The 16,057-nt window shown below is 39.6% G+C and overlaps 1 protein-coding gene across 1 annotated transcript in view; it reads left to right on the plus strand.

Annotated features, from left to right (window-relative positions):
- LOC113116585 (lysophosphatidylcholine acyltransferase 1-like) overlaps positions 1–15,829 on the plus strand; it is a 46,864-nt gene extending 31,035 nt beyond the window's left edge. The window contains exons 10-14 of the mRNA XM_026284825.1: positions 10,887–11,012; positions 11,688–11,841; positions 11,981–12,079; positions 12,191–12,332; positions 12,714–15,829. Of these exons, the coding sequence (XP_026140610.1) occupies positions 10,887–11,012; positions 11,688–11,841; positions 11,981–12,079; positions 12,191–12,332; positions 12,714–12,865 (673 nt within the window). The 3' untranslated portion in view covers positions 12,866–15,829. The remainder of the gene's footprint in view (positions 1–10,886; positions 11,013–11,687; positions 11,842–11,980; positions 12,080–12,190; positions 12,333–12,713) is intronic.
- Positions 15,830–16,057: the final 228 nt, after the last annotated feature.

Below are 16,057 nucleotides of genomic sequence, written 5' to 3' on the forward strand. Positions count from 1 at the left end.
TGTCATCAGGGCCTGGAGAGAGAAGGTCATCTTTAATCAGTTCCAACACGTATTTTTCCCCCAAGAGGATGTCTGTGAAGTCAGCCAGTGGTTTTATTGCTGCACTGATGGACTCCGACACAGAAACATCCTGCCAGGTTGGATTGAGGTGGCTGTGTTTTTGGTCCTCATTCAGGACACATCTTATGGCTGGGAGTTGCTCCAGCACCCTCTGTACCATCTTCTGCTTAGTGCCCCATCATGTGACAACACCCTGTGTGAAAGATAATATTGTTCTTGTTCATTAGTTAGTCTATCAACATTCTTAAACAAAATACCTACTTTTTACATGTCCATTATTCATCATTATCAATTTGAATGTTTGTATGTTATATTATGTTTATATGCCAGTTAGGGATGCTCATATTGACCATTTAACCATTTAACTTTAAAATAAACATTTTGACTGATTAATCAGTTAAAGGTTTTTTTTTTTTTTCTTTTTTTTTTTTTTTGCTGAGAGGGTGTTACACCCATATATATATATAAAATTCACGGTTCGGTTCGATACGATTCACTGGTGTCACGGTTCGGTACGGTTCAGTACGTTTTAGATACAGCAAAAAGAAAAAAATGGCATATAAATTTCCTTGATTTTAAAAAAAATGTTTTATTTATTAAAACTAACAAAGTATGTTTTTTTTTTTTTTTTTTACATTAAGCAATGATGGAGCTATTCTTTACCCATCTTTTATGGTGTTTTCTTAGCAGCATACTGTATGAAAGAAAAACAGCTCCTTATAAAAAAAAATAAAAATATGAAATTGTTGTAGTAGTTATGAACAAATACAAAGATGTAACATTTTATATGGAACTCTATAACTCTTTATATTGAGTGTTTTTACTCAATTGGTTCTCTATAGGGTTTATGTTTTATGTTATGGTTTATGTTTTTGGAACAAAGCAGGAATTACGGTCTGGCTGAAATGGGCTCGTGAAGGAATATTGTAACGGGGCTCACTCAGTGCGCGCTGAAGGCTCGTTGCAGAATGGCTAAAGGGTCTTTCACACAGGACGCGGTATGCGCGGTGCTGGACCCTGGGCTCAGCGTTGCCCTTCAGATACAACGTGATTTGCGCTGCACTATGCCAAGAGCAAAGTAGGTGGAGTTTTCAAAACTGCACGTGCATACGTTCTATTTATAACAGTTCTTCTATCTAATAACGTGCAGGCCTGTTAATTGTATCGTACTGCTCAGGAAATTGAACACAGTCCAGTAAATGGTAAATGGACTGCATTTATGGTAAATGGACTGCATTTATATAGCGCTTTCAACAGACCACATGGCCATCCAAAGCGGTTTACAATTTGCCTCACATTCACCCATCCACTCACTCATTCACACACCGACTGCGGTGTCTGCCATTCAAGGCGCCATCCAGCTCGTTGGGAGCAGCTGGGGTTAGGTGTCTTGCTAAGGACACCTCGACACTTGGTCAGGTGGAGCCGGGGATCGAACCACCAACCTTCCGGTTTGTAGACAACCTACATGAACCACTGAGCCACTGCCGCCCCTAGTCCTAGTCCATTTTGATTTCCGTGCTTGTTTGGATGCCCGATCGATTGGTAAAGTGCACCCAAACACCAGACCTTTTGGTTATTGGAGGATCTACTATTTCTGGTCTGTTAAACGCATTGGCCATTTTGCAACGAGCCTTCAGCACGTACTGAGTGAGCGAGCACCTGACTGAGTAGCCTAACATAAACATATAAGTTGGTGGGTTTTTTTTTTCTTCAGGGGTGTCAGGGGCGTTGCCTGTTACGTCGTTTGGGTTATTGGGATACCTTGTTGAACGCATATCATTATATTTCACAATTTTTTATTTATTTTCCAAATATAATTAATTAGTCCAACGAACCGTTCGGTACATAATGCGTACCGCGTACTGAATCGAAAGCCTCGTACCGAACGGTTCAATACGAATACGCGTATCGTTACACCCCTAATATATATATATATATATATATACAGTATTGTTCAAAATAATAGCAGTACAATGTGACTAACCAGAATAATCAAGGTTTTCGTATATTTTTTTATTGCTACGTGGCAAGCAAGTTACCAGTAGGTTCAGTAGATTCTCAGAAAACAAATGAGACCCAGCATTCATGATATGCACGCTCTTAAGGCTGTGCAATTGGGCAATTAGTTGAATTAGTTGAAAGGGGTGTGTTCAAAAAATTAGCAGTGTGGCATTCAATCACTGAGGTCATCAATTTTGTGAAGAAACAGGTGTGAATCAGGTGGCCCCTATTTAAGGATGAAGCCAACACTTGTTGAACATGCATTTGAAAGCTGAGGAAAATGGGTCGTTCAAGACATTGTTCAGAAGAACAGCGTACTTTGATTAAAAAGTTGATTAGAGAGGGGAAAACCTATAAAGAGGTGCAAAAAATGATAGGCTGTTCAGCTAAAATGATCTCCAATGCCTTAAAATGGAGAGCAAAACCAGAGAGACGTGGAAGAAAACGGAAGACAACCATCAAAATGGATAGAAGAATAACCAGAATGGCAAAGGCTCAGCCAATGATCACCTCCAGGATGATCAAAGACAGTCTGGAGTTACCTGTAAGTACTGTGACAGTTAGAAGACGTCTGTGTGAAGCTAATCTATTTTCAAGAATCCCCCGCAAAGTCCCTCTGTTAAAAAAAAGGCATGTGCAGAAGAGGTTACAATTTGCCAAAGAACACATCAACTGGCCTAAAGAGAAATGGAGGAACATTTTGTGGACTGATGAGAGTAAAATTGTTCTTTTTGGGTCCAAGGGCCACAGGCAGTTTGTGAGACGACCCCCAAACTCTGAATTCAAGCCACAGTACACAGTGAAGACAGTGAAGCATGGAGGTGCAAGCATCATGATATGGGCATGTTTCTCCTACTATGGTGTTGGGCCTATTTATCGCATACCAGGGATCATGGATCAGTTTGCATATGTTAAAATACTTGAAGAGGTCATGTTGCCCTATGCTGAAGAGGACATGCCCTTGAAATGGTTGTTTCAACAAGACAATGACCCCAAACACACTAGTAAACGGGCAAAGTCTTGGTTCCAAACCAACAAAATTAATGTTATGGAGTGGACAGCCCAATCTCCAGACCTTAATCCAATTGAGAACTTGTGGGGTGATAGCAAAAATGCTATTTATGAAGCAAAACCAAGAAATGTGAATGAATTGTGGAATGTTGTTAAAGAATGATGGAGTGGAATAACAGCTGAGAGGTGCCACAAGTTGGTTGACTCCATGCCACACAGATGTCAAGCAGTTTTAATAAACTGTGGTCATACAACTAAATATTAGTTTAGTGATTCACAGGATTGCTAAATCCCAGAAAAAAAAATGTTTGTACAAAATAGTTTTGAGTTTGTACAGTCAAAGGTAGACACTGCTATTTTTTTGAACACACCCCTTTCAACTAATTGCCCAATTGCACAGCCTTAAGAGCGTGCATATCATGAATGCTGGGTCTTGTTTGTTTTCTGACAATCTACTGAACCTACTGGTAACTTGTTTGCCACGTAGCAATAAAAAATATACTAAAAACCTTGATTATTCTGGTTAGTCACATTGTACTGCTATTATTTTGAACAATACTGTGTGTATATATATATATATATATATATATATATATATATATATATATATATATATATATATATATATATATATATATATATATAATATAAAAAAGCCTATATTTGTTAACCCACTGGGTGCATTGAAACACGCAACCACCACCTACAGACATATTTAGCTGAGCAAGCCAAATGAAGCAAGTGAAGAGTAGGCTACTATGTGGGACCATTTTGACAGAAAGGGCAACATAGTTACTTGCAAAATATGCTATGCTATGTATTAAAATAAAGCAGTAGTGCAAGTACAATGCAATATCAGTTGAGACGCAAACATCCACAAGCAAATAAAAGTTGCTTCCCAAAGCTGGCCACTCTAGCGAGACGTTATCTCTTTACTCCCGTGACATCTGTGCCATCGGAGAGGGTGTTTTCTCCCACGGGCTGTCTACAGGCTGCGCTCCAGTTAATAATCAGATAACGAGTGGCGGTTGTCAGTGGGGAAAAATAACTGAAATGAACATCCCAAATGCCAGTGCATAGCCTACTTAAAGACTAGATACTGGGTTATTCTACAGTAAAGGCTACTATAAAAAATAAAAACTCTTTAAATATTTTATTTTGCAAATTAAACTATCAATGAATTAAACACCACTCACCAGTACTAGACTGTTTTGGGGGATATTATCCTCACTCTGTGCCTTCCTCAGGTCTCTCCTCTTGAGCCAGCTCAGGTTGAATGTGGTGACCAAACCTTTACAGAGTCCTATGGCATGTGCTGTCCGATCTTTTTTGCTGTCCAGACCATGGGACACAGCAAGATGGAGGTTGTGACCAAAGCAATTGAGCCAGGGCCAGGAAAGATCCCTTATTGCAGTGACAATGTTAGCACCATTGTCTGTAGTGATGCAAACTAGTTTGTGCTCATCCAGTCCCCAGTCTGCTACAGCAGACTTCAGGTTTTCTCCAAGGGTGTCAGCAGTATGGTTATCTGGGACATATCTGGTCTCTAAACACTTGGAGTGCAGGTTCCAGTCAGCAGTTATACCTCATATCCGTAGTGGCAGAGAAAAATTGGATGTATTTGATCTCCTTTAGTATGTCATCTTTTATGCTGTTGTTACAGTTGTGGAATTGCCGTTTGTGACACGTATGTTCTCCCAGGCAACTCATACTGGCTGTCAAATGTTTGCAGCAGTCATCAAAATGCTGGCTTTTTGACGATACAAAAGGGCAGCATCTCTTTAGCAATTAAGCACACTACACTGTCGGTGATTTCACACCATTTTGCACTGTCCTGTCTGTATTTTGTTTGTCGACCAAATGCCCCAGTGATTCTGCAGTGTCAGGAAGACTGAGTAGTTGTAGTTTTTTTTTTTTTTTTTTTTTAAGCTGGGAAAACTGCAACAGATGATTGGGTTTAGGTGCATATGCATTTTTGTTGTGTTTCCGCTTTTAGTTGCTACTGTTTTACAACAAATGCGACATACCAGCCCGCTCAGGTTAAGTGGTTCACCATGGTCATTCGGTTTGGATCCGAAGTGCTCCCACACTGCAGCTGTCGCGTTTGACTTTGAGACCAATCCCATCTTTTTCTTTTTGTATTTCTCCAACTCACAACTAGCATCTTCTCTCTCCCCTGGCAGTCCCCTCAAGAACTCCCACCTTCCCACACAAAGACCATGTGACTGACAAGAGGGTTCAAACAAACAAGCATGCAAATGGAAATTATCACAGCCGGAAAAATTATTGAGCTATTTTTTAATTTATTTTTATTGTGCGATTAATTAATTTATTGACTATTGCTACAGGCCTAGGCATCTCCATGTGGTCCTGTTCAGTATTGCAACTAGACTTCTCTAAAATGTAAAAAGGCTCTTTGCTGTTGCACTGTACACATACATTTCATATATTCAAGTTCCGAGTTTCATATGTGCTTATATGGGCTTCTTTGGTGTCCTTTTGGTGTTCGTAAGGGTCCTTTTTTGTAAAGACATCCAAATTAATATAGAAAAAAGGCTTGCAGAAAATACAGATTTTTGAGAATCACCCTTTAATCGTTCGGTTTACATTGCTGGATATAGCAAATATATGACAAAATAAACATTTAAAACGAGATAAATCTCTCTCTCTATCTTTATAAATATATTTGTATAATTCTGATTATAGAAGACTCACAGATCAGTTGAGAGCATAAAATGTGCTCAGCTGTCATGGAAACAATGCAAAAAACTGTCCTGAAACTTTGTATATTGGGTGAACTTTGACTATTTGTGCTCAAGACATTTGTGTTTTGTTTCTCTTTTGCTCGACTTGCTCTACATCTCTCTATGGGAAATGCCTCCCGCGTGGCCATCCTTGAAGCCCTATACAATCATGCCCATCAGGCCCACACTCTCGGGAAGTCCCATCCATTCAAATCCTATCCAAAAGACTAGTTACCACTTGTTTGTAGGGCGTCTGGATAAATAAGAACAGTAAGTGTATCGAAGTGCTTTAAAGTAATATATACAAGCATATAAAGTAGACAAAAATCAACATAGCAGTTGAACATGGCTTCTTCTATGAAGTCAAGCAAGTCCAGAGCACCTTCTCCCCCTTTGTCCTAGGGGATATGGATTTACTTTTGCAGCTCGGGATCTGCATTTAGTATGCCTGGCATGTCTGAGTCTGGCATGTCTGTGCATGCCCAAGCAGAATTACAGTCACTGGTCTCTTGTAATCAATGCAGCAAACTGTCTTGTACTTTGGAGTGAGCAGGGCATGTGTGTGCCATTAGTCATTTTGGAATGCACTTGGGAAAGGGAGTGACAATTTCTTCATCTTCAGTTGGCATGTTTCCCTGACAACGCAAGCACGTGGTCTGTCAGCAGATTCGCTGATGGACACCAGCATAAAAAATATAAATTTTTATACATATTATACAAGTTTAATACATATTAGTTTTTATATATATATATATATATATATATATATATATATATATATATATATATATATATATATATATATATATATATATATATATATATATATATATATAAGCATATTTTGAAAACTTTTAAAGATAAAATGTAGGTTTATTTGTTATGCTAACAACAATAAAAAAATGCATTTATAACTTTAAAACTATGCCGTTAAAAGTGTGCCTCAATCCTAAGCGAGTAATTGGACGTTTTGAGCACCGATAACTATATTTTGCAAGCACATTACATTATATTTTGAACAGAAATGATCAATTGCAAAAAAAAAAAAATTGTTTGAGCAAAGAAAAAATGATTCCGTGCTCAATAAATGTATTTGCTTGTTTTCTATTATCCATATTAACATGCAGTAATAACCCCTCTCACGCAGTTTACTCAGGTGCTCTCTCACAAACGCATTCTCTGCGCTCCTGTCAAGTCCCCCCCCCCCCCATCTCTCTCTCTCTCTCTCTCTCTCTCTCTCTCTCTCTCTCTCTCTCTCTCAACCTCTAAATTCTGTGCGGGCTTGACTCTTGATACAAGCTCGCACAACTTACAGCGGCATTACAAGTGTGCCACAAAATCAACCAATCGGAAAATTAAAGGTCAAGTGTGATTGGCTGTTAGTCTCCAATCTAATTTGGTCAGTTTCCATCACTCAATTCTGTATCTGTATCTATCGATACTTATCGGTACATCTACGCAATTGGGGAAAATGCACAGACTCTCAGTGGTTACTAAACATGATCCAAAAGGGGTAGACACTGCAACTGTGCAATTGTGAGAAAACCTTCAGTGCTCTCAGGAATAAGACAGGCAAAAGTGCAAGTGGAGGATGTAAACATTTTGAGGGAAGAGATAAAGGATCTCCTTCTCAAAGAAGTAATTCAGGAGGTGCCAGCAGAACAATCACACAAGCCAGTACTTTCTGATCCCAAAGAAAGGGGAGGCATACAGCCTTTTCTGGACCTCAGAGAGACCTCAAATACCTGAAGAAATACAAATTCAGAAGGCTGACACATAAGTCCCTGCTTCATTCTACACAGACAGGAGAATGAAGTTTCAATATATCTGAAACATGCTTATTTCAGATCCATCCCTAGCACAGGTCATTTCTAAGGATTGCATTAGAGGGGAGGACATACAACTTCAGTGTTCTACCATTTGCCCTGCCTCTAGCACCCCAGATTTTCACAACACTGATGCAGGGCATCAGGATATTAGCGTATCTCAATGACTGGCTAATTGTTTGCTAGGTAATACAGGCTGCATACAAGGGCAGTGTTAATACTCTGGGATTTGTAGTAAACTAGAAAAAGAGCCCATTAACTCCAGCAAAGTCAGTGGCGTTGCTGTGTTTAAACCTAAATTCAGTATCTTACCAGGCATCCCTGTCAAAACAGAGAGGAGAGACTTTAGGGAACCGTGTGAATCAGTTTCATCTAGGGAAAGCGGTCTCTTCGGCTGTGTCTGTGGTTGCTGGACCTCATGGCTTCAGTTATAGGGTTAGGGTTAGTAAATGTAGTGCCTTTGGGGCTGCTTTTTATGAGATATTTTGAGAGATGGACTGCTTCTCTGAAATTAAATGCCTCCAGACATCTGCACAGGAGGGTGTACTTCTCTGGCGGGACAGGAAATTCATGATGGAAGGTGTGCCAATGGGAGTGGTCTCAAATCGCAAGGTGGTCACCACAGACACATCCTCACCGTGTTTGGGAGTGATAATGGAACGACAACATGTGGCATGGACAGAATTTATTTTTAGGTTTTGGTGCCATAGGAAAGCTGAGTTCAAGCCCTTTCCAAAACTCTTTTCATTTTGAACATAACAAAAGTCATGGTTATCTGAAGTTGTCTGATTGCTATGATTTTCCATAAAAAAAAAAAAAAAAAAAAACAGGCTTAAGGTGAGACAGGTTCATCTTTCACTTTTACTTCACGATCACTGTCTGTCAGGAGCGCTATACTGAATCATTACACAAACAGACTAACTTTACCCTGATGAGGACAGTTGTTCGTTATTTATCATGAACATAGACTCTGGCTTTTTGATCACCCCTTGTATGTTTTGATAGCATGAATAGTGTACCTTGTAGGTAGAAAGCACAGCACACCTGTATAACAGACTGTCTTCTGATTTCTCTTTAGCAACATCATCATCTGATCCTCATCTCTGGATGTTTAATAGTCCATTATAACATCTTTTACGGCACTGACATCAACAAGATTGAGCAGATTGAGATATTTGCAAGACCGTCTAAATGAGCAGCTACGCCAGACTGCATTGTTTTCTTGCGCTCTGCCATCTTACGATATTAAAATATAAATAAAAACTTTGCGTGCTGTAGTTTACACAGGACTGGCGGGAAATGTGCATTGATGCACCTTTATTATATACGTTACTTTATTTACTTTGATAGGTTAACGGTTTTTGTGTTGTTAAGAGAAAGCACCTCTGCAACATGAAAGTCTTTTCTGCTTGCTGCATTTTTCTGTACTAAATAAATTTTGCCAAGATATTTTCAGAGATAACAGACAATATGTTATAGAATAATAATTGAACGAAAGCCTAATTTTGACGACAAATACACATACAACCTATTTTTAGAATTTCCTGAAAACGTCCCAGTGCGACATCCAACGGGTTGTCTGGAACTCCTTGCAGTTTTTTTGCCCTCAAACACTTCCTCCTGTGCATTAAAGGCTGACGTGTTAGTCAGATCATTCATTCATTTCATTCATTCATTTAGCTGACGCTTTTATCCAAAGCGACTTACAATTGCTATACCGCACGCCTCTGGAGCAACTAGGGGTTGACATATTGGTGTCTTGCAGTGGATTCGAACCCGGGTCTCTCACACCAATGGCATGTGCCTTATCAACTGCACCAACACCACCCCACCACAACAGTGGTTGTATATATAAACAGTAGGGGTGCTCCGATCACGATCGGTCGATCGTTAATGCGCATCTCGTCAGTAAAGCCGGTTCTCTAATCAGCGGTTAATTCCATCAGGTGCGTGATTTCACATAGAGCAGCTGTTACTACACAGAGCCATTGTTAACTGAGAAGATGTGCCAATAAACGCTGAAAATTAAGTGGATTTGCACATCTTCTCTATTAACAATGGCTCTGTGTAGTAACAGCTGCTCTATGTGAAATCATGCACCTGATGGAATTAAACGCTGATTAGAGAACCGGCTTTAATGACGAGATGCGCATAACGTGATCGGAGCACCCCTAATAAACAGGCAAGGGGGAGTCCGATCGAGGAGTCTACATGCCCTGGGAAAGAGAGTTTTGTAATGGAGCAAGAAGCACTTGCTGACCCTTGGAACAACACATGTTCCAGGACAAATAACTATCAGGGCAGACCTGTTGTTGAGGGGAGTCCTCATCCAGTGGACTGGAGGCTCCACCCAGAGGTGGTTCAGGGAATATGGGACAAATATGTTCAGGCAAGAGTGGATCTATTTGCCTCAGAGGAGAACAACCATTGTTCCCTGTTCTTCTCACTAAAGGGGATGAATGCACCACTAGAGTTGAATGCATTAGCACGTCCCTAAATGGAGTTCCTAGAACTAAATGCATTTCTAGTTCTTGTGGTGCAAAGACGCAAAAAAGTGGGAACTTCTGCCAGTAGTTCTAGGAAATATGAAAAGGTTCTTTCTGTTGCAAAAGACAAAATATACGGTTTCTTTCATCAGTGTTGGACATTCTTACCTCCCTTTAAAGATACTAGAAGGCGGCAAAGCCTTCTCTACAATCAAAGTGTACCTGGCAGCCATTTCATCATGTCATATGGGATTTAATGGTGAAACAGTAGGAAAGCATCCTATCGTAAGTAGACTTATGAAGGTGTGCACCATCTGAGACCAATTACCAGACCTATGTTACTGTGAATCCTAAGAAGGGCAAGGCTCTGTCAAAACAGCGACTGTCTCATTGTATAGTGGAGGCTATAAAGCTGGTGTATTCAGCAAAGGGTCAGCAATTACCAGCAAACCTAAGAGCCCATTCTACAAGAGGAATGACCACGTCTTGGGTGTTATATAAAGGCATCTCTAGGGAAAATGTATGTGCAGCAGCTGACTGGGCCTCTACATACATTTGTGAGATTTTATAAATTGGATGTTACAAAGTCTTGGTACAGGCAGTGCTGGAAGCACAAAAAAAAAAAATAAATAAATAAAATAAAATAAAAACAATAAAGGAGAACAGAAACTCACAGAAAACAGAAATATCCTATAGTGAGATGTTGGTGAGTTTAGCGATTGCGTGTGTCTTATTCTCATGTGTTGTGTCTGAAGGGCTCTGCAGGTCCCCGTCACAGACTACTCGTATGAAGACTGTCAGCTCGCCATGGCAGAGGGTCAGATCCGGCTGCCCATCGACACGTGTCTGCTGGAGTTCGCTAAACTGGTGCGCAGTCTGGGGTGAGTCTCGTTATCATTACAGACATTTATGAGGAGAATTAACCTGTACGCACTTCAGCATGCAGAAGATGAAATGGCACTGTCAATCCATTTTAGGTTTCACTAAATTCTTATTTTTCAATTGTATTTTTATTCATGTATTTATTTATTTGTTTGTATATGAAATTAATTTTTAATTGAATGAATTTGTCCATTGGAAAAATACGTTTCCATTGCATTCTTTTTTTCTTTTCTTTTTTTTGTTATAGTAAAGTTTTTGTAATCTAAAAACATATCAATTTAATTTAAATATTGAAACGTACAATTTAACATCAATTTATTTAAAGAACAATAAAAATGGCATTTTTAGGACACTGCGAAATAAGCTTTATTTTTTTTATTTTTTTTATTTTGTATTAGTCTTGCTGTGAAAATCAAAACATGAAAGAGAAATCACAGTATTAATTGAAGGTTTAATACGGTTATCTGTATTACTGATGAGTACATTCTACTCTCCATATTGACAGACACTAGTGCATATCATGATCTGACTGAGTGTGCAGCCCTGCTCTTGATGTGTTCATACAACATTTGCATATGCAGTAGATTGTGATTTCTGCGTGGCTGTGCTGATGTGAGTGCATGCGTGCTGACTCTGGATGAGGTTTGTACTGAATAGCTTGTGTTGGATTTCAGGCTGAAGCGTGTGAACTCAGAGAAGCTCCTGCAGGATTATGGGAAGCGTGCTCGTAAACTGCAGGGTCAGAGACTGAGTCTGGAAGATTTCTCCCAGTTCCTGGAGCTGTCCGTGTCAGGCGAGCTCAGACACATGTTTGCTCTCTTTGACGAGGTAAATGAATATCCATCCACACAGTTCTGATCAGGATATATAATGGTTCATGATCAGATGTGAATCAGATGTCTGTTCCCTCAGTCGTTGATTGTGCTCAATGCCATGAAATATTTCCATCTTGTCTCTCTCGGAGCAGAATGAAGACCACTCGATGGACGTCCGGGAGTTTGTGATCGCCTTCTCTGTGGTGTGTCGGCCTGCAAAAACACTGGACACCATCAGGCTGGCCTTCCAGGTCAGATGAGTAGATTGAATGATTGAATGACTGCACTTGCAGTGATGATGATGATGATGGTGATGATGATGCTCAGCTCTGAGAGTCTGCTGGTTTCTGTGATGTCTTCAGATGTTTGAGGCCGATGAGGACGGTGCGATCACCGAGAACGAGCTGATGTGCATCTTGAGGACGGCGCTGGGTGTCGGAGAGCTCAAAGTCAGCCGTCTGTTCAGAGCCATCGATGAAGAGGACTCGGGGAAAATCACCTTCGGTAAGAGATCCGTTCATACTCTCAACTGACCTGCCCTCTCTGTTCTTCTCCTGGATTTCTGGAGATTAAGTCATTATTTCCGTTTCACCTGACGTCACCTAGGATTGTGTAGATGATAAAAAGTTTGCATTTAACACAATGACTTAAAACAATATGGCTCAGTATGATTATTAAATCACTGAGATTAAATGAAGTAAATCCATGCACTGAATGTTTCGGGGTGAAAGGGTTTATTCTGCTATGATTTGCAGGGCAACACAAGCATATGTAACCACTGGGCCTCTTCTGTCTTAGTTCCCACGAGCTGCTCTTAACAGAAGCATCTGAATCATGTGTGGTGTAGAAATGTACAGTTATTTACCTCTTGTCTCCCGCTGACAGAGAGCTTCAGGGAGTTTGTGGATCAGCATCCAGACTTCGGCGAGCAGTTCCTCTACTCAGACAACGCAGGCTTCAGCAGCAGTTCCCCGTCCCACGCCGCCAACGGCTTCTGCGCCGACTTCAGTCCCAGAGAGCAGAAGAAACTCGTCTGAGCGCCGCCGCCACGTTTACTTCCTGCTGTCCGTGACATCTGATCGGTTCCTTTATGCTTGCTGGTTTTCTGTTCCCCTCAGCATCACTATTTCAAAAGCAAATTGAAGGGAATTAGTTATTTGTGTTTTGTTTTTGGTCAGAGATATACTTGAAAGCCAAGCACTTATTTCTTTTCTCTTGGGGGGATTTATCTGTGTGACTGATACTGACCGACTGTGCATGTTTTTGTAGTTTCCTGCGCTCCCTCCATGTCTTTGGTTTCTGTCTTTCTGAATTGATAAGTGAGTATGTGCATGGGCTGGATGCTTGATGGCAGTATTACTCAGTATTTGATCTGATCGTTGAGCGCCAGTGACAGATATCTGATCTCGGTCTCCTCCTGCGGGACGACTGAGCGTCAGATCTGAGGTGCACACACGACTGGATCCAGTGCTGGTCTCAATCAGAATCAGCCAGTTTTATTATATTATTATATCTCCGATTCCTTCATATTTCGTCCCTTCGCTCAGGGGAAAGCGGTTAACGGTGTTTGTTTTGGGAGTGTGTGAGTGTTTTCTTTCTCTTATTCTTTTATACATTCAGTTGCACATTATGAATTATGGATGTCCAATAATCATTTCATGATCTCATCACAATCAGCTGTTTCATTTTGATTTACTTCAGGTACTGAAATAAACTGCTAAAATCTTGCATTAATAAGGACCAAATACAGAATAACGACTGTGGTTTAGATTAATTTGATCAATGTTATCCATTATAGCCAAAAACAGAGCGTTTACCTTTTGATAAACATATTCCTGTATTTTTCTATTTTTCACTCATAGAGGCAAGTGAAAAATTGACTTCAGGTCCAATCATTTGGCCAATACAAGTGGCTTATTCTAAAATTATAGTGAATTTTTATCTGCATTTCATGTCAAGTAAAGTCTTCCTTCCTCCGTTTGAGCTCCGGTTTCTTCACACGAACAATCAGAGTCTGAATCCTCATGAAAGATGTTTTGGAGAAAACGGAAAATTACCTTAGTGAATAAATCTACTGCCTGATGGGAATGAAAAAAATTCTATATAAAATCACTTTATTATTATTTTATTTTTATTTTTGAACCACACAATAAGGCCCAAGTTAAGCGATGTGCCGTTATTTTCTTAAAGTTTGGTCTTAAATGTGATTTACCACTTAGATTTTATCTGTTGTCGGATAATTTAGCTAAAAGATAGCGTTCTTCTATTATTAAGATGTGTTTATGGTCGCTGAGCTAATGTGAAGATGCAGGTTTGATCAGTTTAGTCTCCACAACATTTCACCAACACCTCAGACGTCTGCGTTTCTTCCAATCGGAGATGTTCGAGTCACACTTTACTTCTCCAGTGAAATCTGACTTCACTGTCGGCTCTCAATTCAACTCACATTTTTGGAAAAGCAATATTTAATCGATGTCACCACCTTTTTGAAAATGATTTCTGATATGTATTTTGAATATTCCGAGTGCTGGGCATTTTGTGAATTTTGATATACATAAAGAAATGTCCTCTCACTGCCATGACAGATTTGTGATCTAAAGTCTTATTTTCAGATTGACCTGGTGAACTAGTACGACTAGCTTCTGTCTTTCTACACATACTGTGATGTTTTCCCTGCTGATGGCGCTATGTATGTACTTTTATTTTTTAATTTTTTTTCAGAATCTACAGATTTCACAAAGATTATTGTTGGCCTTGAATTTGAGTGTAATTGTACTGATGAAAAGAGAATGTATTGACAATCCATCACAATCAGCAGTCGTGAGTGGCGCTGGATCTGGAGCCTGATGTACAGAGTCTCTGTGCTCATGATGGCTCCTCTCACTCCATGCTTCTCTCCCTTTTTCTAAATCTGATCTCTATTTTCTCGTGCTGGCACTTTCGATTTTTAAGCTTTCTTTTCACGAATCCTCTGACAAATGTGACAGTTTGCTGGTGTTTATGTGAACGGTTACATGTTACAGTGATCACTTTCTGTGTTACAGTAATTGGTTACTCTTTACATGTTACAGTAATCAGTTAGTGTTGCAGTGATGGTTTACTCTGTTACAGTTAACTGTTACTGTGTTACAGTTTGTGTTTGATTGAACTCTAACTGTTACAGTGATCAGTTAGCGTGTTACAGGGGCTTTGTTTTGATATGTATCCACACAGATGATACTGTATTGTGCAGACGGGGATTGTGGGTTTGCTCTGGATCTAGTCCAGCTTATATGTTGGAAAGAAGTGAATCTCAGGAGTCTCATATTTGTGTAACAAACACTTTTACCCAAAATGCATATTCTCATAATAAAGCAAAGTGTTATTTCTTTGAAGAAGATAAAACGTAATGCTATTTTCAGTTAAACAATTGTTTAATTGCTGTTTTAAATTAGACTAATGAGGATAACAAAACAAACAGCCAAAGTGTATTAAATTGACATGAAAATGACAAAGTATCCCAGTTGTTTAATTTGCAGAATATTACTGAGTGAAATCATAAGTAATAATCAGAAATGTGTGATCTGAGCAAACCTTGGTCTCCTTTCTCACAATCAGAAGCGTGAAGAGTTTTGTTTTTCATTGTAATCTAATGAAATGAGGAGCCAGCATCTCTCTGGTGTGGAACTTGATTGTGTTCAGCGTAGAGTTTCTTTGAAATCCCTCACAGAAGACCTGCTCTCCTCTGTGTTCGTAAAGGTCCTGTGTTTATTTCTCTGGTGTCTGTGGCGCATGTCTAACACTGAGCTGAAGAAGAAAGGCTGAACTCCTCCAGGTCACGTGTCTTTCTGATGGCTCTTCTGACACTCTTCTGGCTCAAGTAGATCTTTTCTATTTTGCCCTGACATTTATTTTGTAATGTATCAAAAGAGTCATATTTACAAGGTTCCTGGGTTTGTCTGTTTTGACTGCTATGAAATGACTTGTTATTCTGACTCTTTAATAAAAAAGGGAGCACATTCTCTCTGGCTCTGCTTGTTTTTCTGTCTCCCTCTAGAGGAGAGGATGAGCTTTTTCTCTGAGACGGAGAGAGCTTGTGATGATGGGTTCAGATCTTCATCATAACAAACAATAATGATAAAAGCTCAAGTAGTATTTAATGATTATATTTTCTTTTCGAGGTTTCTGCTGATAATGAAAAGTCATAATTTGTCCTTCCACAAATTTAAGTCTAATAGTTCTGAAAGAAA

This window comes from Carassius auratus, chromosome 16 (assembly GCF_003368295.1).
Source record: "Carassius auratus strain Wakin chromosome 16, ASM336829v1, whole genome shotgun sequence".
NCBI classification, from domain to species: domain Eukaryota; kingdom Metazoa; phylum Chordata; class Actinopteri; order Cypriniformes; family Cyprinidae; genus Carassius; species Carassius auratus.